A 26,023-nucleotide genomic window follows, 5' to 3' on the forward strand; every position below is an offset into this window, starting at 1 on the left:
CTATGGAATTTTTAGAAAAATGCTGATATATATTATTGAGTTTATTATTTATATAAGACTTTTCGTAATTTTGATATACGTTTTCATATGTTATCAATCAAATATGAGAATTTGAGTCAAGAAGGTGAACATGATTTTGACAGCTAATGCCCCTTTAAGGTGGTACCAAACACCTTGACTAAAATTAATTTGGTTTGTTTAATTTTCATGAAATTTTTACAAAATATTTTCTTTGACCCTTTGACAAAAATATGAAAATTTCAAAAAACTTGAACCACACACTTTATCTGAAAAAATTTCATTGGATATATAGCAGTTTGACAAACACTAATTTTGATCATTGAGAAGCTTAATATTTCCTTAACAATAGAAAGTGATTAAAACGTGCAGCTGATTTTTACAGAGTTATCTCCCTGTAGTGTTATGTACCACCTTTATGTCATTGAAACATGATTTTTTTTCAATTTGTTGTATTTTTGGCATAAACTATAATAGATAAAGAGAAAATGAATGTAGCAAAAATGTTCAGCAAAATAAGATCCAGTAATGAATCAAATGTCGAAAATCAGCACTTTACCCCTTACAGGAGTTATTGCCATTGAAAGGCAGATTTTACCAATTTTTGCATTTTTTTGCAGCAAACTATGATAGATAGAGAGAATTATAAATACCAAAAATGGTCAGCAAAGTAAGATCTTGAAATAAGTCAACATGGCAGAAATTGTCAATTGACCCCTTATAGTAGTTAAATTCCCTTTGCCTGTTACACAACACTGTATCTCAAAAACTTTAATAGATAGTTAGAAATTGTGAACAGCAGAAATGATCAGCAATACAAGATCTACAAACATGCAAAAAATGATGTAAATCATTGGATGACTCTTAAAAAGGTTATTGGTCTTAAATTTTAATTATTTCCAGTTTTTGCCTGATTATATCTTCAGAACTTTTATAGAAAGTTAGAAACTATAAACAGCCAAATTTTGACAGATGAGGAAAACAGGCTCTTACGAGCCTCATGTTTTCTGAAACTGCTTGGCCAGTAAGAAATAATTTTGCAGGAATAATGTATGCAAGGATCTCTGTATGAATCCTGTCTAATGAAAAAAAAAAAAAAGTCATCTTTAGCTTTATTTGTTGGTATTTATCTTCTCTTGATTAATTAAGGGGTGAATTTATAGGCTAGCGATTCAAGCTCCTAGGAACCTTTATTTATGTTTTAAACCTTGCTTAAAATTTCCTTTCAACTACTCTTATAGTTTACTGTTTGATTTTCTATTAACTAGTCAGTCTCTGAATACAGGTTTTACTGTTCGATCCGATATAAACTTGTTGGACTGTGAATATAGATTTTGCTGTAGGAGCTGTAGGACAGGAAAGTAATATCATATGGCAATAGGAATGTTATTGATTGGAAGTGTATCTATGAATGATTGCTCTGTTATCTGCTCTGGGCATTAGATTAATATGAATATTCCTTATTGTTGCTTGGGATTATAATATAGTGTATAACAGCATTTTGTAATTAACCTTTGTTGGACATCAAATGATATACACACAGAAATAACCCCAAAACCAATTTACCATATTTCCATATAGGTAGTTTGTATTGACATTAAGTAACCATTTTAAAAATTGCAATGATTATCTGTTTAGCCAGGGTAGGATTAAAAAACTGACAAAACTGCTCTGAAATGCTTTTCACATAATTATGTACTTGTTCTTGTATCTGTTTAGTCAGGGTTGGATTAAGAAACTAATAAAACTGCTGTGAAGTTCTTATCACATATGCCCTTGGAGCATAGTTATAAGTAGTTCTTTATAATATTGATAGGAGCAAGTAGTTCCATTGTGGCTGATAATATAGATAGGAGCAAGTAGTTCCATTGTGGCTGATAATATAGATAGGAGCAAGTAGTTCCATTGTGGCTGATAATATATACAATATCAAAGTGGGAACAATGTTGACACATACAGCTTTATCTCAATATAGATAATACAGCTTTATCTCAATATAGATAATACAGCTTTATCTCAATATAGGTAATACAGCTTTATCTCAATATAGATAATACAGCTTTATCTCAATATAGATAATACAGCTTTATCTCAATATAGATAATACAGCTTTATCTCAATATAGGTAATACAGCTTTATCTAATACAGCTTTATCTCAATATAGGTAATACAGCTTTATCTCAATATAGATAATACAGCTTTATCTCAATATAGATAATACAGCTTTATCTCAATATAGGTAATACAGCTTTATCTCAATATAGATAATACAGCTTTATCTCAATAAAGATAATACAGCTTTATCTCAATATAGATAAGATTGTAGACTGTTATACCTGTATCCTATCCTACTACTTTTACCTATCTGTTGATAATGTTAATAAAATCAATTTTATGTTAAAACGTACTCCAGATAAGTTTCTCCAATGCAAGGTACATTAATACAAAATTTTACCTTAAGGTTAGGATTTATTTTAGGGTAAAGGTTAGGTTAGGGTAAGGGTTATGTTAAGGTTTGTTTGCAGTATTAATTAAGGGCTAAGGTTAGTGTTAGGTTTAGGCATGGTAAGGGTCAAATTTAGAATAAGGGTTTTTGGTGGATCCTCAAAAGTAAATGACAACCAAACGGTCAAGATGATGAATTTCAATTTCATTCCCCAAATTTTCATGTTTAAAGATTTAAATTGAATCAGTTGTGCCAGGAGAGGAATAAACCCAAAACAACACAAACATAATATTAAATGAAACCAAAAGGAACACATTTGAGAAAAATAAATTTGAAATATAAAATACAAATAGTATATGACAGTGTAATACAATCTTTGGGTTTGTTTTCTTTAAATAAAATGGAATTCTCGAGTACAGTTTGATACAGAAAAGGTATATCTTTTTATGCCCTTATACAGTAGTATAATGCTTCAGTGTTATTGTCGGGCTAAATTTCATTGCCAAATTTATTTTATTGATATATTGCTTCATTGCTTTGTTCTTCAATTCCCAGTTGTGGGGTGATCATCAGTTTGCAAAGAATTCCGCTCAAACTGGTCTTAAACTTGCAGTGAGGTGAGAGTATTGAAGGTCTCAATGTGAATTTGAGATGAAGAACAGCAATAAAAGCACTGTTCCTATGTTTTTGTCTCGCCCACAACGAAAGTCGAGGAAAGCAAGACATAGGGATTGCTTTTCCAGCGTGTTGATAGTGACGGTGATGACGCCGTCAACAATTGTTAAGTTTTCTGCTTAAGTCAGTTTAATAGGATCGAGTTGTCTCGCCCACAACGAAAGTCAAGGAAAGCAAGACATAGGGATTGCTTTTCCAGGGACCGTGACAGTGACGGTGATGACGGCGTCAACAATTGTTAAGTTTTCTGCTTAAGTTAGTTTAATAGGATCTAGTTGTGATAGATCATTGATATTTAATAGAGAGTTGCATTACTATCAGTACATATCAGTTTGATGACTATTTTGAGGCCCTGTCCCTTAGGTCATGGTCTATTGACTTTGAATTAATTAGCAATTCTCAATGTTAAGTTTTCTGCTTCGGTCAGTTTGATAAGAACTACTTGTGATAGATCAATGATATTGGTATGAAGTTGCATTACTGTAAGTACATAACAGTTTGTCAACTTTTTTAAGCCCTGTCCCCTAGGACATGGTCCAGTGACTGCTTAAGTTAGATTGAAAGGAACAGTCAACTACTTACAATAGAAAACAATATTTTGTATGAAGTTACAATACTGTCTGTACATCTCAGTTTGTTGACCATTTTCAGGCCCTGCCCACTAGATCATGGTCCAGGGACTGAATTAATAAGCAATGTTGCTGTCCGTCAGATTGTCTTCTTCTGAATGTTATGCCGACAGGAGAGACGTGTCTCTGTTTTAACAGTTTATTGTGTTTTTTGCTGTGCATATACTGATTTTGTGTCATGGATGGATACCCAATATCCTTTTTTTTTTCTATTATAAGTATCATTTTACAATGGGAAGAAGGAATTTTAAGGCCATTCCAAAATTTCTTTGTGTGCACAATTATTAAAATCTATTTAAAAAAAACCAAAATGTTTGACAATATACCATCAGGAAGTGAATTAGTATTTTCCCTTCAAAGTATTCAAACACATGCTTTTATTAAAAAAAGCTGTTAAATGAATTCATTTTGACCTATTCTTCCTTGAGGTTATTTAAAAGATAACTAATCAGGACTGTTGCTATTTATATCTATAAGATTTCCCAGTACAGATGTAATTTAAATAACACAAGTAATCTAGGCTGGTGATTTGTGTTCAAGGTGACTGGTCTTATTGATATTCTACATCACAGCCATGGCGGTAAGCTTTCATAACATTTGTCAATGTATTAAAAAGTTATTCCCTATTTGATGAAGTATAAATGTATTTACTATAACTATATATATATATACACTATTTAATAAAAGATCAATAGTTTTTTTAGTGCAGTTGTATATTTAGTAAATAGTAGTATTTACCTGTGGAAATATTGAAAAGATAGTGTGAAGATTATTTGAATTTAAAAATTATGCAACAGGAAATGCAGGTAGCTAGCTATAGATTAAGATAAATATGTCATGCACAGACAATTTAATTTATATGTATAATTAATGTCGATGTACACAAATTTCCTATGTGTATGAACGTTCACTACATCTAAAAGTTTATCATATTATATTTATCTCAATTTGAAGCATTCATATTATGACTCATATGAAGTTGTGTATAATATTATTGTTAAGTCTTTTACAAGTATTTTGTCCCATTCAGTGTTTCTATAAAACTGAATTGTATTGAGTGATACACTCTTATGTTTGTATATACTATTTAATACTGGTCAGAATCCTGTATGTATACATGACTAGGTATATTTTCTGTTTATCAATGTAATTATTGATGAGGCTTTATATATTAGATACACCTTGAGGGCGTTAGCCCAAGTAGGTGTATAATTCTAATTGACAACAAGATATGAATGATAGTTTTCAATAATTAAGGAGGGGATCTTTCTGCGATTTGACTATATGTTATTGAAAAGCATGTTTAATGCAGGGTATCCAATTTTATTTAACATCTCGGTGTAAACAGGATATTACACACATCACTAAGTCATCAGTCATTGACCTACATGTATTACAGGCAATGTGACCATACAGGCACAAATTGAGAAATAAAACAAATTAAACAAGGACTAGTTAAAACACAAATGTTTAATCCACTGTTTCTACTTTATACTTGGTAATATATCTGATACCATTTTACTAACATTAGTATAGTATAGTCCCAGGTAATAGGAATAAAAAAAAGAAAAAAAGGGATGACACATAAAAAGAAGTATACAGATCCTAATATTATGATGGATCAAAGGATTAATATTTACAGGATGAAGTTTGGTTATTTTCATTTAAGTTGTAGTTGTAAACTATTGACCTTTTAACTTCCAAATTGTGTTGGTATCCATCTGAGGGAAATTCTTGATGAGGGAGATTTGCCCTGAAACCTTTGTCATCTTGTCTTGCATATTTTATCTGACTTTTTCTGTTAAATTATTTACTGATTAATTGTACAGTTAATGTTTACATGAATTATTTGACAAATACATGCAAAGTAATTAAGGTACACCTTAGTCACCCTGTATAAGTTTTAAATGTTCAATGTTATACTATTCTCAGACACACTAGGTGTACTTCAGAGGTCAATATACATATAGTGTATAAACAAGTTATGTTTTAAAAAATAGTTTGTCTAACATTACTACTTTAATATAACATGTAAAATGAAAACTGGTAAAAGAGGGAAAATTAGGAGATTTTCCTCAAGGTAAAAAAGAGGGAGAATTGGGAGATTTTCCTCAAGGTAAATAATGTTGTATCCCTGTTAGGAGGCTGGTCCTCAGATTAAAATTCTAATTTGAAAAAAATAAATTCAGAGGCTCCCATGAAAATCTTTAGAGGCTTTTTTAATTGTCAGAAATAGTGCGGTTAGTGTATAGGTAGATGGGAGTATGATATTACAAACTTTCCTTCTATATGTCAAGATACTCTATGCTTCAATTAAACTTTTATGAAATATCTCTTATTACTATAAAGTTTTTGTTAGTGTAAACATATTTTATTAATTGAATTCAAGTTAATAATTATGAAATAACTGATCTAAGAATTCAATTTAAGAATAATATTCAATGAGTGACAAAACAATATTAGTTCAAGCATGAGTTAATTATCAGTGTTGTTGGGTCACAAGTAGAATATTTTCAATATTTCTATTTTTTAAATTAGTTATTCTTTTTATTACATTGAACGTGAACCTTGGCTTTTTTTATTGAAATAAAGTAGGAAATATAAAAAAAAAATTTACGCACACTCAATTCATTTTGATGTAAAGTCATTGACAATGTCTTAACAACACCCATTAAAGTGAAATAATAGGATTTTATTTTACTGAGAAATCACAGTATTTCATTACAACCAATGTAATAAGACAAGACTTCCTTTTGAAGGGAGGGGGGTTAAAAAGAAGTCTTTCCCTTATATTAATCTGTTTCCTATCACAATTAGAAAATGTAGTATTAATTGTCAGGATATCTCATTTCCTTGTAACATAAGACCCAGGTCATATCTTGGTTGAATAGACAATATTTGGTGTTATTTTGGATTATTTACAGTCTTCATAATGGATGTGAAGCAGAATACTCTTGTGAGTAATGACTCAAATCTTTATAATGTATGTTTGTTTATCCTGTGAGTAAGTTAAGCAGGGTACTCTTGTGAGTAATGACTCAAATCTTTGTAATGTATGTTTGTTTATCCTGTGAGTAAGTTAAGCAGGGTACTGTTGTGAGTAATGATTCAAATCTTTATCATGTATGTTTGTTTCTCCTGTGAGTAAGTTAAGCAGTGTACTCTTGTGAGTAATGATTCAAATCTTTGTCATGTATGTTTGTTTCTCCTGTGAGTAAGTTAAGCAGTGTACTCTTGTGAGTAATGACTCAAATCTTTGTCATGTATGTTTGTTTCTCCTGTGAGTAAGTTAAGCAGTGTACTCTTGTGAGTAATGATTCAAATCTTTGTCATGTATGTTTGTTTCTCCTGTGAGTAAGTTAAGCAGTGTACTCTTGTGAGTAATGATTCAAATCTTTGTCATGTATGTTTGTTTCTCCTGTGAGTAAGTTAAGCAGTGTACTCTTGTGAGTAATGATTCAAATCTTTATCATGTATGTTTGTTTCTCCTGTGAGTAAGTTAAGCAGTGTACTCTTGTGAGTAATGATTCAAATCTTTATCATGTATGTTTGTTTCTCCTGTGAGTAAGTTAAGCAGTGTACTCTTGTGAGTAATGATTCAAATCTTTATCATGTATGTTTGTTTCTCCTGTGATTAAGTTAAGCAGTGTACTCTTGTGAGTAATGATTCAAATCTTTGTAATGTATGTTTGTTTCTCCTGTGAGTAAGTTAAGCAGTGTACTCTTGTGAGTAATGACTCAAATCTTTGTAATGTATGTTTGTTTCTCCTGTGAGTAAGGTAAGCAGGGTACTCTTGTGAGTAATGATTAAAATCTTTGTAATGTATGTTTGTTTCTCCTATGAGTAAGTTAAGCAGGGTACTCTTGTGAGTAATGACTCAAATCTTTATAATGTATGTTTGTTTCTCCTGTGAGTAAGATAAGCAGAGTACTGTTGTGAGTAATGACCTAAAATCTTTGTAATGTATGTTTGTTTCTCCTGTGAGTAAGTTAAGCAGGGTACTCTTGTGAGTAATGACTCAAATCTATATAATGTATGTTTGTTTAATCCTGTGAGTAAGTTAAGCAGGGTACTCTTGTGAGTAATGACTCAAATCTTTGTAATGTTTGTTCGTTTCTCCTGTGATTAAGTTAAGCAGTGTACTCTTGTGAGTAATGATTCAAATCTTTGTAATGTATGTTTGTTTCTCATGTGATTAAGTTAAGCAGTGTACTCTTGTGAGTAATGATTCAAATCTTTGTAATGTATGTTTGTTTCTCCTGTGAGTAAGTTAAGCAGTGTACTCTTGTGAGTAATGACTCAAATCTTTGTAATGTATGTTTGTTTCTCCTGTGAGTAAGGTAAGCAGGGTACTCTTGTGAGTAATGATTAAAATCTTTGTAATGTATGTTTGTTTCTCCTATGAGTAAGTTAAGCAGGGTACTCTTGTGAGTAATGACTCAAATATTTATAATGTATGTTTGTTTCTCCTGTGAGTAAGATAAGCAGAGTACTGTTGTGAGTAATGACCTAAAATCTTTGTAATGTATGTTTGTTTCTCCTGTGAGTAAGTTAAGCAGGGTACTCTTGTGAGTAATGACTCAAATCTATATAATGTATGTTTGTTTAATCCTGTGAGTAAGTTAAGCAGGGTACTCTTGTGAGTAATGACTCAAATCTTTGTAATGTTTGTTCGTTTGAACCTGTGAGTAAGTTAAGCAGGGTACTCTTGTGAGTAATGACTCAAATCTTTTTAATGTATGTTTGTTTCTCCTGTGAGTAAGTTAAGCAGGGTACTGTTGTCATTCATGACGGAAATCTTTGTAATGTATGTTTGTTTTTCCTGTGAGTAAGTTAAGCAGGTTACTCTTCTGAGTCATTACTCAAATCTTTGTAATGTATGTTTGTTTCTCCTGTGAGTAAGTTAAGCAGGGTACTCTTGTGGGTAATGACTCAAATCTTTTTAATGTATGTTTGTTTATCCTGTGAGTAAGTTCAGCAGGGTACTCTTGTGAGTAATGACTCAAATCTTTGTAATGTATGTTTGTTTCTCCTGTGAGCAAGTTATGCAGGGTACTCTTCTGAGTCATGACTCAAATCTTTGTAATGTATGTGTGTTTCTCCTGTGAGCAAGTTAAGCAGGGTCCTATTGTGAGTAATGACTCAAATTGTTGTAATGTATGTTTTTTTCCTGTGAGCAAGTTATGCAGGGTACTCTTCTGAGTCATGACTCAAATCTTTGTAATGTATATAGATATAAGAAGATGTGGTATGAGTGCCATTGAGACAACTCTCCATCCAAGTCAAAATTTATAAAAGTAAACCATTATAGGTCACAGTACGGTCTGCAACACGGAGCCTTGGCTCACATCGAACAGTAAGCTATAAAGGGCCCCAAATTTTACTAGTGTAAAACCATTCAAACGGGAAAACCAACGGTCTAATCTATACGAGAAACGAGAAACACTTATGAACCACATCAACAAACGACAACTACTGAACATCAGATTCCTGACTTAGGACAGGTGCAAACAAATGCAGCGGGTTTAAAGGTTTTAATGGTACCAAACCTTCACCCTTTTTCCTGAAACAATAGTGTAACATCACAACATAGAAAGACACACTATAAAATATCAACTGAAATAGCTTAACTCATTCAAAGGACATATTAACACCATTGAACATACACTGAACAAATAAATTTGGCCTATGACATGATGTAAATACAAAATAAATAAACTAAGGGAAGAATAATAAAAGTAACATGTTATATCGGTAAGAAATGTTAAACAATTAAAGAAAAACAATATGCTCGAACAAAAATATCAGCCATTTGCAATAACTTTAAACACAGGTAAATGAAAATAATTTTGTTGTTAGGTATACGTGTACAGTACCAATAGAGATAGGAAATATTTTTACAAAATAAATATTTTTGATGTTCATAGTACGAAGTGAAAATTTATAGTTATACCAAATACTTATAAAAGCTGGTATATAGACCAGATATAACCCTGAATAACATTAAGTTAAGCAGGGTCCTCTTGTGAGTAATGACTCAAATCTTTGTAATGTATGTTTGTTTCTCCTGTGAGTAAGTTAAGCAGGGTCCTCTCGTGAGTAATGACTCAAATCTTTGTAATGTATGTTTGTTTCTCCTGTGAGTAAGTTAAGCAGGGTCCTCTTGTGAGTAATGACTCAAATCTTTGTAATGTATGTTTGTTTCTCCTGTGAGCAAGTTATGTAGGTTCATCTTGTGAGTAATGACTCAAATCTTTGTAATGTATGTTTGTTTCTCCTGTGAGTAAGTTAAGCAGGGTCCTCTTGTGAGTAATGACTCAAATCTTTGTAATGTATGTTTGTTTCTCCTGTGAGTAAGTTAAGCAGGGTCCTCTTGTGAGTAATGACTCAAGTCTTTGTAATGTATGTTTGTTTCTCCTGTGAGTAAGTTAAGCAGGGTCCTCTTGTGAGTAATGACTCAAATCTTTGTAATGTATGTTTGTTTCTCCTGTGAGTAAGTTAAGCAGGGTCCTCTTGTGAGTAATGACTCAAATCTTTGTAATGTATGTTTTTTTTCTCCTGTGAGCAAGTTATGCAGGGTCCTCTTGTGAGTAATGACTCAAATCTTTGTAATGTATGTTTTTTTTCTCCTGTGAGCAAGTTATGCAGGGTACTCTTGTGAGTAATTATTCTCAGAGTTTATATCCACTTGTTTGTAATTTGATGTCTTTTGATTAAGTACTATTTATATGAAACTAAGGAGATATGGTATGATTATCAATAAGACACTGATGATCAAAAACCCTGCCACATTCTTGATGTGTCTGTCACAAGTGAGAAGCCTGTTATTCAGTGGATGTCTTTGAAGGGTGTCTGTCATACTTGTTTTTCATTTATTGTTTTTCAAAAAGCATCAGTTTTCTCTTTGAGTTGTTTCATGTTGTCATATTGGGGCCTTTTATAGTTGACTATTTTTCTTTTCTATTATACAGTATGGGTTTTGCTCATTATTGAAAGTCCACATCAGGTGATATTTTGTTACTTGTCATTTTGGACTCTGGTGATTATCTTTTTCATAAGCATTCATACCATGTCTTCTTATTTGTATATAAATACACATATATATACATTAATGATCGGACAGTTGCCAGATTATGCCACCCTTTTTTGTATCTGAATCTACCAACTGTAATCTACAGTTTCAATAAATCAACTTATTTGTATAAAAAATCCTTTCTTCATGCTTCTTCTTGGGCTTTGGAACAATTTGTTACTATACAATGAGCTATACTAATCTTAAGTTCTATCTTTACCTTTATCTAAATCTTAATTAGCATGACAAATTTACCTGTTTCTTTCCGTTTGAGATTTCATGATAAAAATCTTAGTAGTAATTTTTGGTCACAAAATTTTATCAGTTTCCTTAAACACAATCATCAATTTATCTTTAGAATAAAGTAACAATATGGACAGATTTTCCTGTTTCCTATTTTCATGATTTTCAGAGATTTTATGATAAAATCTTACTTATTGTCTCAAAGTACTAATTTCTTGTCATGACATTTTGTCTGTTTCCTTTTACATGTACAGTCATGTTTGTGATGTTTCAAATATAAGTAACATTGTATATTGTAATAAAAGATGCTGCTCCATTAATAACAGCAATATAAAAAAAGTTTTCCAGTTTTCATTGATTTTTTATATAATAAAAAATCTGATTAAAAATAAATGTTTTTTCAGGGATAAAAATGAAAGCAAATATTTAAAGGATAAAACTGTTGACATAGTCCTCATAGTGGCTTTAAACAACAATCTATCAATCAATCTTCATTTATTCCAATGAATGTTTATGTCCAAATAAGGTCCATTTTAACTTGATTTTACATTCTGTTTTTGATAATATTTTTTTTCTTTAACTTCTCTGGTTTAGTTTCATACATGTATCATTACATGGAAAATATGTGTGTTCCTGTTTGAACATTTTGAACAATTTCACAAAACACTTCTATAGTCTTGTCTTCTTCGCCCATGAATCTGTCCTTTAATAGGACAATTATCATAATTCCTCAATCTACTACTATTGTGTTGACATTGTGCCATGTTTCAAGATTCTTGCTGAGATTATCCTGGATGTAATGTCAAGAAGACATGTTACACCCCTAATTCTAACCTATCTTTTTTTCTTATGTAGGAAACACTAAACACACTTACTTTTGTTGTGTGGCCTAACAATTATAGTCATTTTGAACTGACTTATATATTCTATTTGAACTTATGAACTCAAATATTGCTATTAGACAGGTTTCAAGACATCATTTGTCTTTTCAATTATTTAAACTTCAAGTGATATCTGAAACTAGATCAGATTCAGTGTTTTTGCAACATTTGTTGCTATTTTTGATATAGATCTAGTGTTTTTGATACCAGATTTAGTGATTTTGCTTATTTAGGTAGCAGATTTAGTGTTTTTGTCTCTTAAGGTACAGATTTAGTGAGTTTGCTACTTTTGGTATCAGATTTGATGTTTTGTTACTTTTGGTTACTTAATTTAGTGTTTTTCACTGCTTTTGATACATGCTGAGAATTATTGTTTTTTGCTACTTTTGGTACAGATTTATTGTCTTTGCTACTTTTGGTACAGATTTATTGTCTTTGCTACTTTTGATACCATATTTAGTGTTTTGGTACCAGATTTGGTGTTTTGCTACTTTGGTATAAAATATGAATGAAAGTATATTTGAAGATGTTTATTATATGGAAACCTATCAAAATGTGTTGATGAACATACATCTAGAGGACATGTCTGAAATGATGGACACTTACTCAATTCACATTGCTAAGTCTGTAACACTACCAGGATGTCAGCTCAAGTTATAAATAGATTCAGAAAAAAAGTATCAAATATCAAACATTTTAAAGATGTTTATTTCCTGTCAAATGTATACTATTTCAAGAGTATTGTTATACAGTGGAAAATTAAGTGGCAATAAATTACCTCTCTTGCCAACACTGAGCAATTAATTGAACTCCAAAATGTTTGGCATGTTTTCCGTGAGATATGTTTACAAGAAAACTTTCTAGAAAATAGTAATGATGAAAAAACAAACAAACAAACAAAACAAAATAACCTTATATTTATATGTATGTATGAATTATGACTCAAATCTTTGTAATGTATATAGATATAAGAAGATGTGGTATGAGTGCCAATGAGACAACTCTCCATCCAAGTCAAAATTTATAAAAGTAAACCATTATAGGTCACAGTACGGTCTGCAACACGGAGCCTTGGCTCACATCGAACAGTAAGCTATAAAGGGCCCCAAATTTTACTAGTGTAAAACCATTCAAACGGGAAAACCAACGGTCTAATCTATACGAGAAACGAGAAACACTTATGAACCACATCATCAAACGACAACTACTGAACATCAGATTCCTGACTTAGGACAGGTGCAAACAAATGCAGCGGGTTTAAACGTTTTAATGGTACCAAACCTTCACCCTTTTTCCTGAAACAATAGTGTAACATCACAACATAGAAAGACACACTATAAAATATCAACTGAAATAGCTTAACTCATTCAAAGGACATATTAACACCATTGAACATACACTGAACAAATAAATTTGGCCTATGACACAATGTAAATACAAAATAAATAAACTAAGGGAAGAATAATAAAAGTAACATGTTATATCGGTAAGAAATGTTTAACAATTAAAGAAAAACAATATGCTCGAACAAAAATATCAGCCATTTGCAATAACTTTAAACACAGGTAAATGAAAATAATTTTGTTGTTAGGTATACGTGTACAGTACTAATAGAGAAAGGAAATATTTTTACAAAATAAATATTTCTGATGTTCATAGTACAAAGTGAAAATTTATAGTTATACCAAACACTTATAAAAGCTGGTATATAGACCAGATATAACCCTGAATAACATTAAGTTAAGCAGGGTCCTCTTGTGAGTAATGACTCAAATCTTTGTAATGTATGTTTGTTTCTCCTGTGAGTAAGTTAAGCAGGGTCCTCTTGTGAGTAATGACTCAAATCTTTGTAATGTATGTTTGTTTCTCCTGTGAGCAAGTTATGTAGGTTCCTCTTGTGAGTAATGACTCAAATCTTTGTAATGTATGTTTGTTTCTCCTGTGAGTAAGTTAAGCAGGGTAATCTTGTGAGTAATGACTCAAATCTTTGTAATGTATGTTTGTTTCTCCTGTGAGTAAGTTAAGCAGGGTCCTCTTGTGAGTAATGACTCAAATCTTTGTAATGTATGTTTGTTTCTCCTGTGAGTAAGTTAAGCAGGGTCCTCTTGTGAGTAATGACTCAAATCTTTGTAATGTATGTTTGTTTCTCCTGTGAGTAAGTTAAGCAGGGTCCTCTTGTGAGTAATGACTCAAATCTTTGTAATGTATGTTTTTTTTCTCCTGTGAGCAAGTTATGCAGGGTCCTCTTGTGAGTAATGACTCAAATCTTTGTAATGTATGTTTTTTTTCTCCTGTGAGCAAGTTATGCAGGGTACTCTTGTGAGTAATTATTCTCAGAGTTTATATCCACTTGTTTGTAATTTGATGTCTTTTGATTAAGTACTATTTATATGAAACTAAGGAGATATGGTATGATTATCAATAAGACACTGATGATCAAAAACCCTGCCACATTCTTGATGTGTCTGTCACAAGTGAGAAGCCTGTTATTCAGTGGATGTCTTTGAAGGGTGTCTGTCATACTTGTTTTTCGTTTATTGTTTTTCAAAAAGCATCAGTTTTCTCGTTTAGTTGTTTCATGTTGTCATATTGGGGCCTTTTATAGTTGACTATTTTTCTTTTCTATTATACAGTATGGGTTTTGCTCATTATTGAAAGTCCAAATCAGGTGATATTTTGTTACTTGTCATTTTGGACTCTGGTGATTATCTTTTTCATAAGCATTCATACCATGTCTTCTTATTTGTATATAAATACACATATATATACATTAATGATCAGACAGTTGCCAGATTATGCCACCCTTTTTTGTATCTGAATCTACCAACTGTAATCTACAGTTTCAATAAATCAACTTATTTGTATAAAAAATCCTTTCTTCATGCTTCTTCTTGGGCTTTGGAACAATTTGTTGCTATACAATGAGCTATACTAATCTTAAGTTCTATCTATACCTTTATCTAAATCTTAATTAGCATGACAAATTTACCTGTTTCTTTCCGTTTGAGATTTCATGATAAAAATCTTAGTAGTAATTTTTGGTCACAAAATTTTATCAGTTTCCTTAAACACAATCATCATTTTATCTTTAAAATAAAGTTACAATATGGACAGATTTTCCTGTTTCCTATTTTCATGATTTTCAGAGATTTTATGATAAAATCTTACTTATTGTCTCAAAGTACTAATTTCTTGTCATGACATTTTGTCTGTTTCCTTTTACATGTACAGTCATTTTTGTGATGTTTCAAATATAAGTTACATTGTATATTGTAATAAAAGATGCTGCTCCATTAATAACAGCAATATAAAAAAAGTTTTCCAGTTTTCATTGATTTTTTATATAAAAAAAAAATCTGATTAAAAATAAATGTTTTTTCAGGGATAAAAATGAAAGCAAAATATTTAAAGGATAAAACTGTTGACATAGTCCTCATAGTGGCTTTAAACAACAATCTATCAATCAATCTTCATTTATTCCAATGAATGTTTATGTCCAAATAAGGTCCATTTTAACTTGATTTTACATTCTGTTTTTGATAATATTCTTTAACTTCTCTGGTTTAGTTTCATACATGTATCATTACATGGAAAATAGGTGTGTTCCTGTTTGAACATTTTGAACAATTTCACAAAACACTTCTATAGTCTTGTCTTCTTCGCCCATGAATCTGTCCTTTAATAGGACAATTATCATAATTCCTCAATCTACTACTATTGTGTTGACATTGTGCCATGTTTCAAGATTCTTGCTGAGATTATCCTGGATGTAATGTCAAGAAGACATGTTACACCCCTAATTCTAACCTACCTTTTTTTCTTATGTAGGAAACACTAAACACACTTACTTTTGTTGTGTGGCCTAACAATATAGTCATTTTGAACTGACTTATATATTCTATCTGAACTTATGAACTCAAATATTGCTATTAGACAGGTTTCAAGACATCATTTGTCTTTTCAATCATTTAAACTTCAAGTGATATCTGAAACTGGATCAGATTTAGTGTTTTTGCTACATTTGTTGCTATTTTTTATATAGATCTAGTGTTTTTGATACAAGATTTAGTGATTTTGCTAATTTAGGTACCAGATTTAGTGTTTTTGCCTCTTTAGGTACAGATTTAGTGAGTTTGCTACTTTTGGTATCAGATTTGATGTTTTGGTACTTTTGGTACTAAATTTAGTGTTTTTCGCTGCTTTTGGTACCTGCTGAGATCAAGATTTGTTTATCTCACTATACAAATCCTTGCTGAGATTTATTGTTTTTTGGTACAGATTTTGTGTCTTTGCTAATTTTGATACCAAATTTAGTGTTTTGGTACCAGATTTGGTGTTTTACTACTTTGTTATAAAATATGAATGAAAGGATATTTGAAGATGTTTATTATATGGAAACCAATCAAAATGTGTTGACGAACATACATCTAGAGGACATGTCTGAAATGATGGACACTTACTCAATTCACATTGCTAAGTCTGTAACACTACCAGGATGTCAGCTCAAGTTATAAATAGATTCAGAAAAAAAGTATCAAATATCAAACATTTTAAAGATGTTTATTTCCTGTCAAATGTATACTATTTCAAGAGTATTGTTATACAGTGGAAAATTTAGTGGCAATAATAACCTCCCCTGCAAACACTGAGCAATTGAACTCCTCAATATTTGGCATGTTTTCCGTGAGAAGGCTACTGATCATATGTTTACAAGAATGCTTTCTAGAAAACAGTAATAACGAAAAAAAACAAACAAACAAAACAAAATTACCGTATATTTATATGAATGTATGATTTATGAGAATTTTTATTGAATACATACCTTACAATCTGAATCATTATTTAAAGGTTTTTAGTTTAGGTCATGAAATTCCAGGATTCACTTATTTTTTTAGAGCCAAAAAAGTTTGATATGATCATAGGTGTCCCGGATTTGTTTGATACTAGCCTTAAAAAATATTTGATAATTCTTTATGTTCTTATTGTGGTTTTAAGTATTAGTAATTTATGAAATAGATAATAATTAATAAAAACATGAACTAGTGGGAAATTTATGCAATTTCACTTAAAAGCCCCTGTTCAGTGAAGGATAATAGAGGTTGAAGAAAATAATGTCTGAAGACGGCGAGATACAAAAATATAAGTTGCATTTAATTATATCTAGTAAATAATGATAAGTTACATGATAAAATAATGATAACTTATATTTTGTAGACTGAAGGAACATTGAAGCCTTCCAAAAACTTTAATGCAGAAAATGATGCCAACATTCTGAGGAAAGCCATGAAGGGCTTTGGTGAGTTACTTTTAGATTAAAAAACAAGGAGATGTGGTAACTTGATTGCAATTGCAACCTGAATTTTAATCACTTTATATTTTTAAACAGGAGGTCATGAAATCTCAAAAATCTAAAAAAAAAAAGAAATTCATGTTAGCTTTAATGTCATCAATATTTATAAATAGAATCATGTTTGGTCAGATAATTAAGTTGTGATCTTATTTAGAATTATAGGTACCCTTAATGAAAAGGAGAAAATAGGACATCAATCCTATTATAAAAATCAGAAATGCCATAGAAAGGCTAGTTGGACTGTACCTTAAAGGAAATAATATGCATATTTGTATGATCTTTATTTATTCTAAATAGTGGAAAACATCCACAATATTTATTAAGATTACCACTGTTACTATACCAAGGGGAGATAAGTTTTATTCTGTTGAAAGATTGTTTATAAAGTGATTTAATTTACAGGTACTGATGAGAAAGCCATCATAGATGTTTTAGCCTTCAGATCAGGTGAACAGAGACAGCAAATCAGAACCATGTTTAAAACTATGTTTGGAAAGGTAATTAAAATTTAGGTGTACTCACATGCTTGGAACAATAATTAGACCTTCAGATGAACTCACATGTTTGGAAAGATAATTAAAACTTCATGTGTACTCACATGTTTGGAAAGGTAATTAAAAACTCAGTTGTACTTGCATGTTTGGAAAGGTAATTAAAACTTAGGTGTACTCACATGTTTGGAAAGATGATTAGAACTTCAGGTTTACTCACATGTTTGGAAAGATGATTAAAACTTCAGGTGTACTCACATGTTTGGAAAGATGATTAAAACTTCAGGTGTACTCACATGTTTGGAAAGATGATTAGAACTTCAGGTGTACTCACATTTTTGGAAAGGTATTTAGAACTTCAGGTGTACTCACTTGTTTGGAAAGGGACATATTCATATAGCTTTGAGTTTTAAGATAACATCAACTTATTTGAAGTTACAGATTAAGTTTTGTTCCTATGAGAAGTTTTACATACAATTATGAGCCTTTAACAAAAATAATATAAGAACTCTTTAGTTGATAGAGCTGTTGCTGTGATGAAAAGTTACAGATTAAAGTTTATATAAAGTTGATCAATATCTGTTTGAATTAAGCCCCTTAAACTTTATATTGGATTGCAATCATAATTGGACACATAGTCACATATAATCAGAAGAAGATACCTATTGATTTTAACTAAATCCAAAGACAAGGTCATAGTTATTATAAAATGGCGTGAAATTTATGAAGAAAAGAGGATTCAGGATGCTAAATCCAATACTTCACATGGGATTGCAACTGTTCTTGTTGATATAGTCACAAATAATGATAGGAAAGTCCGGTCATAACATCAAAGGTCAAGGTCAGAGTTACTTAAAATAGACTGAAATATGTGCAGAAAACTGTTTTCCAGATGTCTGTACTACATATGAAATTTCAACCTAACTTGGATATATGGTCACAAGAGCAAGATCTCTAATGACTTTTAAATCCTATTACATCCAATGTCAATGTCTTGGTTACTAAAAATAGATTTGTGATAACTGTTTGCTTTGGTGAATTTGTTCTTGTGACCAGATGGTTTTTAATAATGTACAGATGCTTGTTGATATTTGTGGATATTTTTTTATCTGAATTATTTACACTGGGACTCTTTGTAGCTATCTTTAAGATAGGCATCAGAATGCATCTTTTAATAGATATCAGTTTAAATATATTTTATTGCTCGTGACCGTTTGACATATAAATTTAATTCTACCTCCTTAGTTTAAAGTAAGATTTACACAGCAGAAAGGTAATGCACACTTTGTAATCATACAATATCTATTTCTCTTTTTGAATTTAGATATCCACTCTTACATAATTTGAAATGACTGTATTTGTGTACATAGAGACAGAACAAGTCAAACTTTACCTTATTTATTTGAACAGGATTTAATCAAAGAACTGAAGAGTGAGTTAGGAGGTAAATTTGAAGATTGTGTTGTTGCTTTGATGATGCCATGGGATGAATTTGATGCTTATGAGCTGAAACGAGCAATGAAGGTCAGTATAACTACTGTTTAATGTAATCTTTTATTTTGATGACATATGACACATAGTCATTATTGATTGGATGGCTGACGTCTGCCTTCAATCTCCTGTAGTGACCACATATTTCCATCTCCTATTGTGTCCCCATAATTCAATCTCCTGTTGTGACCCCATAATTATACCCCGCTTTAAAAAAGTGCGGGTATACTGTTTTACCTCTGTCTGTCCGTCCATTGGTCCGTCCGTCCGTCCCATGAATATTTTTCGTCGCATCTTTCTCAGGAACTACACATAAGGATTTCTGAAATTTGGTTTCAGGGTTTATATAAGTCAGCTGTACTGTGTGATGCATTTTCAGATTCATCACTCAACAACAAATGCATAATTGGGCTTGGGGTATCATCAGTGAGCAGTAGCTCGCAGTTTCACTTGTTCTATCTCCTGTTGTGTCCCCATAATTCAATCTCCTGTTGTGACCCATAATTCCATCTCCTGTTGTGTCCAAATAGTTCCATCTCTTCTTGTGTCTCAATAATTCCATCTCCTGTTGTGTCCCCATAATTCCATCTCTTGTTGTGTCCCCATAATTCCATCTTTTGTTGTGTCCCCATAATTCCATCTCCTGTTGTGTCCCAATAATTCTATCTCCTGTTGTGTCCCATTAATTCCATCTCCTGTTGTGTTCCCATAAGTCCATCTTTTGTTGTGTCCCCATAATTCCATCTCCTGTTGTGACCCATAATTCCATCTCCTGTTGTGACCCCATAATTACATCTTTTGTTGTGTCCCCATAATTCAATCTCCTGTTGTGACCCCTAAATCCAATCTTCTGTTGTGACCCCATAATTATACCCCCGCTTTAAAAACGTGGTGTATACTGTTTTACCTCTGTCTGTCCGTCCATCCGTCATAAATATTTTTCGTTGCATCTTTCTCAGAAACTACATCATAAGGATTTCTGAAATTTGGTTTCAGGGTTTATATAAGTCAGCTTTACCGTGTGATGCGTTTTCAGATTCATCACTCAACAACTTCCTATTTATTGAAATATTTGGGCGGGGGTATCATCAGTGAGCAGTATCTCACAGTTTCACTAGTTCTGTCTCCTGTTGTGACCCCATAATTCCATCTCTTGTCGTGTCCCCATAGTTCCATCTCTTGTTGTGTCCCCATAATTCCACCTTCTGTTGTGACCCCATAATTCCATCTCCTGTTGTGTCCCCATAATTCCATCTCTTGTTGTGTCCCCATAGTTCCATCACTTGTGTCCTATAATTCCATCTCCTGTTGTGTCCCCATAATTCCATCTCCTGTTGTCTCTCCATAATTCCATCTCCTGTTGTGTCCTCATAATTCCATCTTCTGTTGTGTCCCTATAATTCCGTCTCCTGTTGAATCCCCATAATTCAATCTCACATGCTAAATATCAAGTACTGAAATGATAGTTTCCATTCAACTACCTTTCAAAGATATGACATCCTCAGTATATGTATACAATGAGTAGCTAGTACGGGTTTTATATTAATACAGAAAAGACAACAGGCTTGACTGAGACACCAACAGAACACAAATAAAACAGAGAGTCATCATACAGTCTTCAACAAGTGTCTTCACAATATAAATACTAGATGTGGTCTACTCTAAATCATTTGAGTCAACTTGTTTTGACTGAGATTTAAGAAATTGTGTGTGTCTATAATCCTGTACAATATTTTAGGTTTCATTGATTTTTGTTTTTGATTACTTTATATATATTTTGTCTGTTTACAAAGTAAGTTTTTCCTGGAGAATTTGAAGTCAAATACTGTGAAAATACTCTTATTTGTGGGGTAACAATTTTTGTGGTTTTCGTGGATGGCTTTATCTATGAATTTAAGTGTCCAACGTAATATATAACAAACTATTTTCAAAATCAAGACGTTGAAAGATCCCCATGTAGCTTTGACTACATGGATATTGGCATATAATCTAGAAAATACATCGAATATCAGCAAATGCACCATCAACTACATATACAGTTTCAGACAGGATTTTACCCAATTATTTTTGAAAAAAACTTAAACTGTACGACTTTTAAGCTTTTAATTAGTCCCCTACCGACGAAGTCAAAGGGGACTTTAGGTTTGCACTCCGTCCGTCTGTCTGTTTGTCTGTCTCTCCGTCTGTCCATCCATCAGTCCGGCAAATCAGCTTTCCAGACTTTTTTTCTTCGTTCTTGAAGATATTGATTTGATATTTGGTATATAGTTTTATCATGACAAGTTATAGATCAAATTCGAATTTTGTTCCGGTCTGATGATTTAGTCCAGAGTTATGGACCATAACTCTGGACCATATCTAATGTTAGAGTACTATGTTAAACCATATTTCTGTACAAAGGGAGATAACTCATTTTTTTAAAGACATTCTTTGTTAAATTATTTGAAGAATTCTTTGGCAGGTTTGTTTGTTATTTAGTATAAACTAATTTTCTGAATGCTATAGATATAAAAAAAATTATGAAGAGAAATCCTTTAATTAGATAATAATCTATTTTTATTAATGTATATATTTCAATTCATTACATTGTGAAGATAAAAGTTTCTGACATTTTATAGATAAGTTACAAATCTATATTAGTTTGTGACAAATGAAAGAAAAAATATTTGGAATTATTAATTATATTTGATTATAATTTGAAAATAGATATACACTGTATTACATCATATCTAATTTTAGAGAACTATTAATCATATCTAATGTTTTTTTCACTCATATAATCAGTTTTCCACACTGTTTTTAGTCATCCTTGAAGATATTGACATGATATTTACTTTTTGTTTACACCATGACAAATTATAGAACAAGTTAGCATTTAGTTCCAGTAAAATGAATTTTTACCCAGTAGGGGACAATGTATTGCCATGCAATACTCTCAGAATGCTTGTTCTCATGAAAAATTAGTTTTGATCGATGAAAGTATTCCAGTGATGATATGTAATGATAATTTTATCTCCTCATAATTCTCTTAATAAAGGGGAAAAAAATATAACTATTTCATATTGGACTTGCTTTTTCATTTCATAATTAATTAAATCTTCAATTAAAGAGAGGTACATTTGAAGCATTTTTTTATGTAACTGTTTTCTTTAAATGACATGTTTATGGCCAAATTAACACCTTTGATGATTGTTAATCTGTTGATCATTCAATCTCGGGTTAATTAGTTTCATCAGTTCTGATTACAACATGTACAAGTGTGCAAATATTTAAATGTTTACTATGCAATTTCCTTCTATTGAGACAATTTGTAAGCATAAGTAAATCAGCTTATTTCTGAAAGCAATTATTTATTTAGAAATTTGATGAATATTGTCAATAATGAAAGATGAACAAGTAAGTGAAAATGAACACCTTATTTTGCAATGTCCCACAAATCATGATAAGGTAACATGAATATTTTCAAGAATCTTCGTTTCTGATGGCTTCATATTCTTCACTTGATTTTTTTCAGAAAACTAAAATCCACGAATTTAAGAACCCAGGAACATGTAACTTTTGCTCAAACCACGAAAATTGATACCCACGAATAAAAGTTCTTTCACAGTGAGTTGTATTGCATCAATGTACCTCCTGCTTTGTTGAAGGCAATACTAGTGGAAATGATAAAATTTGGATCTCTGCTATTGTTGTCCTTTTGTTTAATTTATTTTTTATGTTATTCACATTTTTTGTTTTGTTAACAGGGTGTTGGAACAGATGAAGATGCCATGATTGAAATTTTGTGTTCAAGGACAAACAAACAGATACAGGAAATTATTGCTACATACAAAAGATGTAAGTTACAGGTCATATAAAATATAAACAAATCAGGAAACTAAGTTTTACATATAAACAAGGTTAATATTAGGGTCACCTGTTTGTGTTATAAAAATAGAGAATTCAAAATGGGAGCCTGTTCAATGTGTAAGCTTTATGTCAAATTTCATATTCTGTTGAATCAGTTTTTGTTTTTTGACAAAAGGACATATATCTTGTAATTGTTATTTAGTTTTAACTTTTTCATTTTCATGCAGTCTCAGTAATCTCGGGTTGCTTCCAGTCTCTGTAATAGAAACATGCATCAGGAAAATGAAGCCATCTAACTTTGACCTCATTTTCATGGTTCATTGGTCAACATTAAGGTTTTGTGATTAGATCTTGCTATCAGATACTATAAGCAACAGGTCAACTTTATTTGGTTAATCCAATGTTTGTAAGATGTCAATGTCTGTAATACAGGTTTCACCTAATATTAAACTCATTTCATGGATTGGTGATCAGTGTTATGTAAGATTTCAATGTCTGTAAGGGAGCTACCATTTGATTTTTATGGGGGGGGGGGGGGGGGGGGGGGGGGGGGCTAGGATGAAAAATTTTGTCCTGCCTTTTTATTTTCCCCTCTATTCGGTCCTGCCTTTTTATTTTTCACTCTATTCCTCTATTCGGTCCTACCTTTTTTTTTAGTTTATCCTGACTTTTTTATTTAACTAAATTGTCATCCTGCCTTTTTTTTTTGCAAATAATCTCATCCTGCCTTTTTTTTTTTGCAAATAATCTCATCCTGCCTTTTTTTTTTCTTCAAAACCCTGCAGTCCTGCCTATTTTTTTCAATTATCATCCTAGTCATTGGTTTGTTAAATATATTTTGTCTAAGCCTCATCTAAACAACACAGTGTACTGTACTGAGGTCAACATTTTTTAGACTATGTCCATGCCCATGTCAAGCAGTTGATTATTATTAATATGTACTCAGATGCAAGTAACAAATGATGTGTATAACCATACTTGTCAAGAAAACTATTTTATTTTTAAAAAGTACATAAGTTGTGCATGACACATGAATCTATCTAAAAAAAAAATCAAGTTCAACAACAATTATAGACAAAGAAAGATAACTCCATTTTAAAATATTTCTAAATGTGTTTCATAACAATTAAATGCTAAATTAACAATTGAAAACTTCATTTTCGTAATTTTATTTGGGTGTAAAAGCATTAACCGAAGCACACAAGCACTTCATAAGAAAAACAATTTTAAAACCCTATAAAATTACAAAAAGAAGCATTCAGTTCTTATAATTACATATATATGCTACATCTATAAAATTCTGAGTTATATCAAGATTTTTGGTTGTTTTCCTATGCATTGTCATGGGTTTTCTTATGCATTGTCATGGGTTTTCCTATGCATTGTCATGGGTTTTCTTATGCATTGTCATGGGTTTTCCTATGCATTGTCATGGGTTTTCTTATGCATTGTCATGGGTTTTCCTATGCATTGTCATGGGTTTTCCTATTATGCATTGTCATGGGTTTTCCTATGCATTGTCATGGGTTTTCTTATGCATTGTCATGGGTTTTCCTATGCATTGTCATGGGTTTTCCTATTATGCATTGTCATGGGTTTTCCTATGCATTGTCATGGGTTTTCCTATGCATTGTCATGGGTTTTCTTATGCATTGTCATGGGTTTTCCTATGCATTATCATGGGTTTTCCTATACATTGTCATGGGAAGAACATGCAGTGATTAATGTTGAATTTTATTTGAATGTCTCACGATTGCATTCAGCTAATCAAAAGTATGGATTCCTCTGAAACATACGTGTAATGTAGTTATTGCAAAATAGAAGCAATCTCTACCCTTCAATGCTCAAAAGCAGTTTGATTATATACTATAAGTAATATATCATCTATATTATTGATTAAGAAGCTCGTAGGGATTCTTTTGTATATGAACAAACACACAGATATAGATATACTGTATAAAAAAAAAACACTAGATTTTTAATACTTCTCTTGACACACATGTTGCTTTAGGAACTTTTTGCTTGCAGTTCTTACTAATCAAGTAATAACTTGTGTGATTATTTTTAGTATACAGTAGGAAGTTAGAAGATGACATCATTAGTGATACTTCAGGACATTTCAAAAGACTTATGGTTTCCATGGCATCTGTAAGTGGCTGGTTTATATATTTTTTTCCCCCATATAAATAATGATTTAAAACCAATGAGGCAACAACCCAATAACACATTTTCACCAATCATATGTAAAAAAATGCTCTGACATGTTTAGTATTGGTCATTTCACATTAGACAAAAAGGCATATTATAGTTATAGATATTGATACAAGGATTGTTCTAACGGGAGTTGATACAGTTTCAGGGGGAATTACTGGTAACGTGATGTAAGGATTGTTTTAATCCTCTTAGGGAACACTGAAATATAGTTAGTAAGATTGTTTTAAATCCTTCAGAAACCTTTTTTTAGGAGAGTGAGGTGAAATCCAGTCTTTAGAAATCTGGATAAAATGGTTTGCTCACCTTTGAAGTTTTCTTCTTATGTTTGATCCTGATTTGATCATTGTTCCAGAACCTTCCATCCTGAACTAGCCTCTTTGATCTTCTTACCTTTTATTCTTACTTAAAGGAGATAATTATAAGCATCTGCTACTCAAAGCAAATCATGAATAAAAGCCTGTAAAACTAAGTTTTAGCGAAAACAGCAACAGAATTTAAAAGTTTGAAATTTGTTATCTCTCAAAAAGTAGCAACATGTATATTCTGGAGAGAAAAATAGCGAAAGATTTATCAATCATTAACTTCCAATCTGTATTTATAGGGTGGAAGAATGGAAAATCAGACTGTTGATCCGACTAAAGCCCAACAAGATGCACAGGTAA

General features: G+C 31.6%; 1 protein-coding gene across 7 annotated transcripts in view; it reads left to right on the forward strand.

Moving 5' to 3' along the window:
• LOC127699990 (annexin A4-like) overlaps window positions 1-26,023 on the forward strand; it is a 68,207-nt gene that overhangs the window by 23,457 nt on the left and 18,727 nt on the right. For 4 of the 7 annotated variants that reach the window (XM_052203362.1, XM_052203366.1, XM_052203361.1 and 1 more), the window contains exons 6-10: window positions 17,181-17,262; window positions 17,719-17,813; window positions 19,218-19,331; window positions 23,045-23,135; window positions 25,216-25,295. In XM_052203362.1, coding sequence (XP_052059322.1) covers window positions 17,181-17,262; window positions 17,719-17,813; window positions 19,218-19,331; window positions 23,045-23,135; window positions 25,216-25,295 — 462 coding nt within the window. Of the gene's footprint in view, window positions 1-17,180; window positions 17,263-17,718; window positions 17,814-19,217; window positions 19,332-23,044; window positions 23,136-25,215; window positions 25,296-25,962; window positions 26,020-26,023 lie in introns of all 7 variants that reach the window. The other 3 variants (XM_052203363.1, XM_052203368.1, XM_052203367.1) reach the window with 1 other exon arrangement.

This window comes from Mytilus californianus, unplaced genomic scaffold, assembly GCF_021869535.1.
Source record: "Mytilus californianus isolate M0D057914Y unplaced genomic scaffold, xbMytCali1.0.p SCAF_46, whole genome shotgun sequence".
NCBI classification, from domain to species: Eukaryota; Metazoa; Mollusca; class Bivalvia; order Mytilida; family Mytilidae; genus Mytilus; species Mytilus californianus.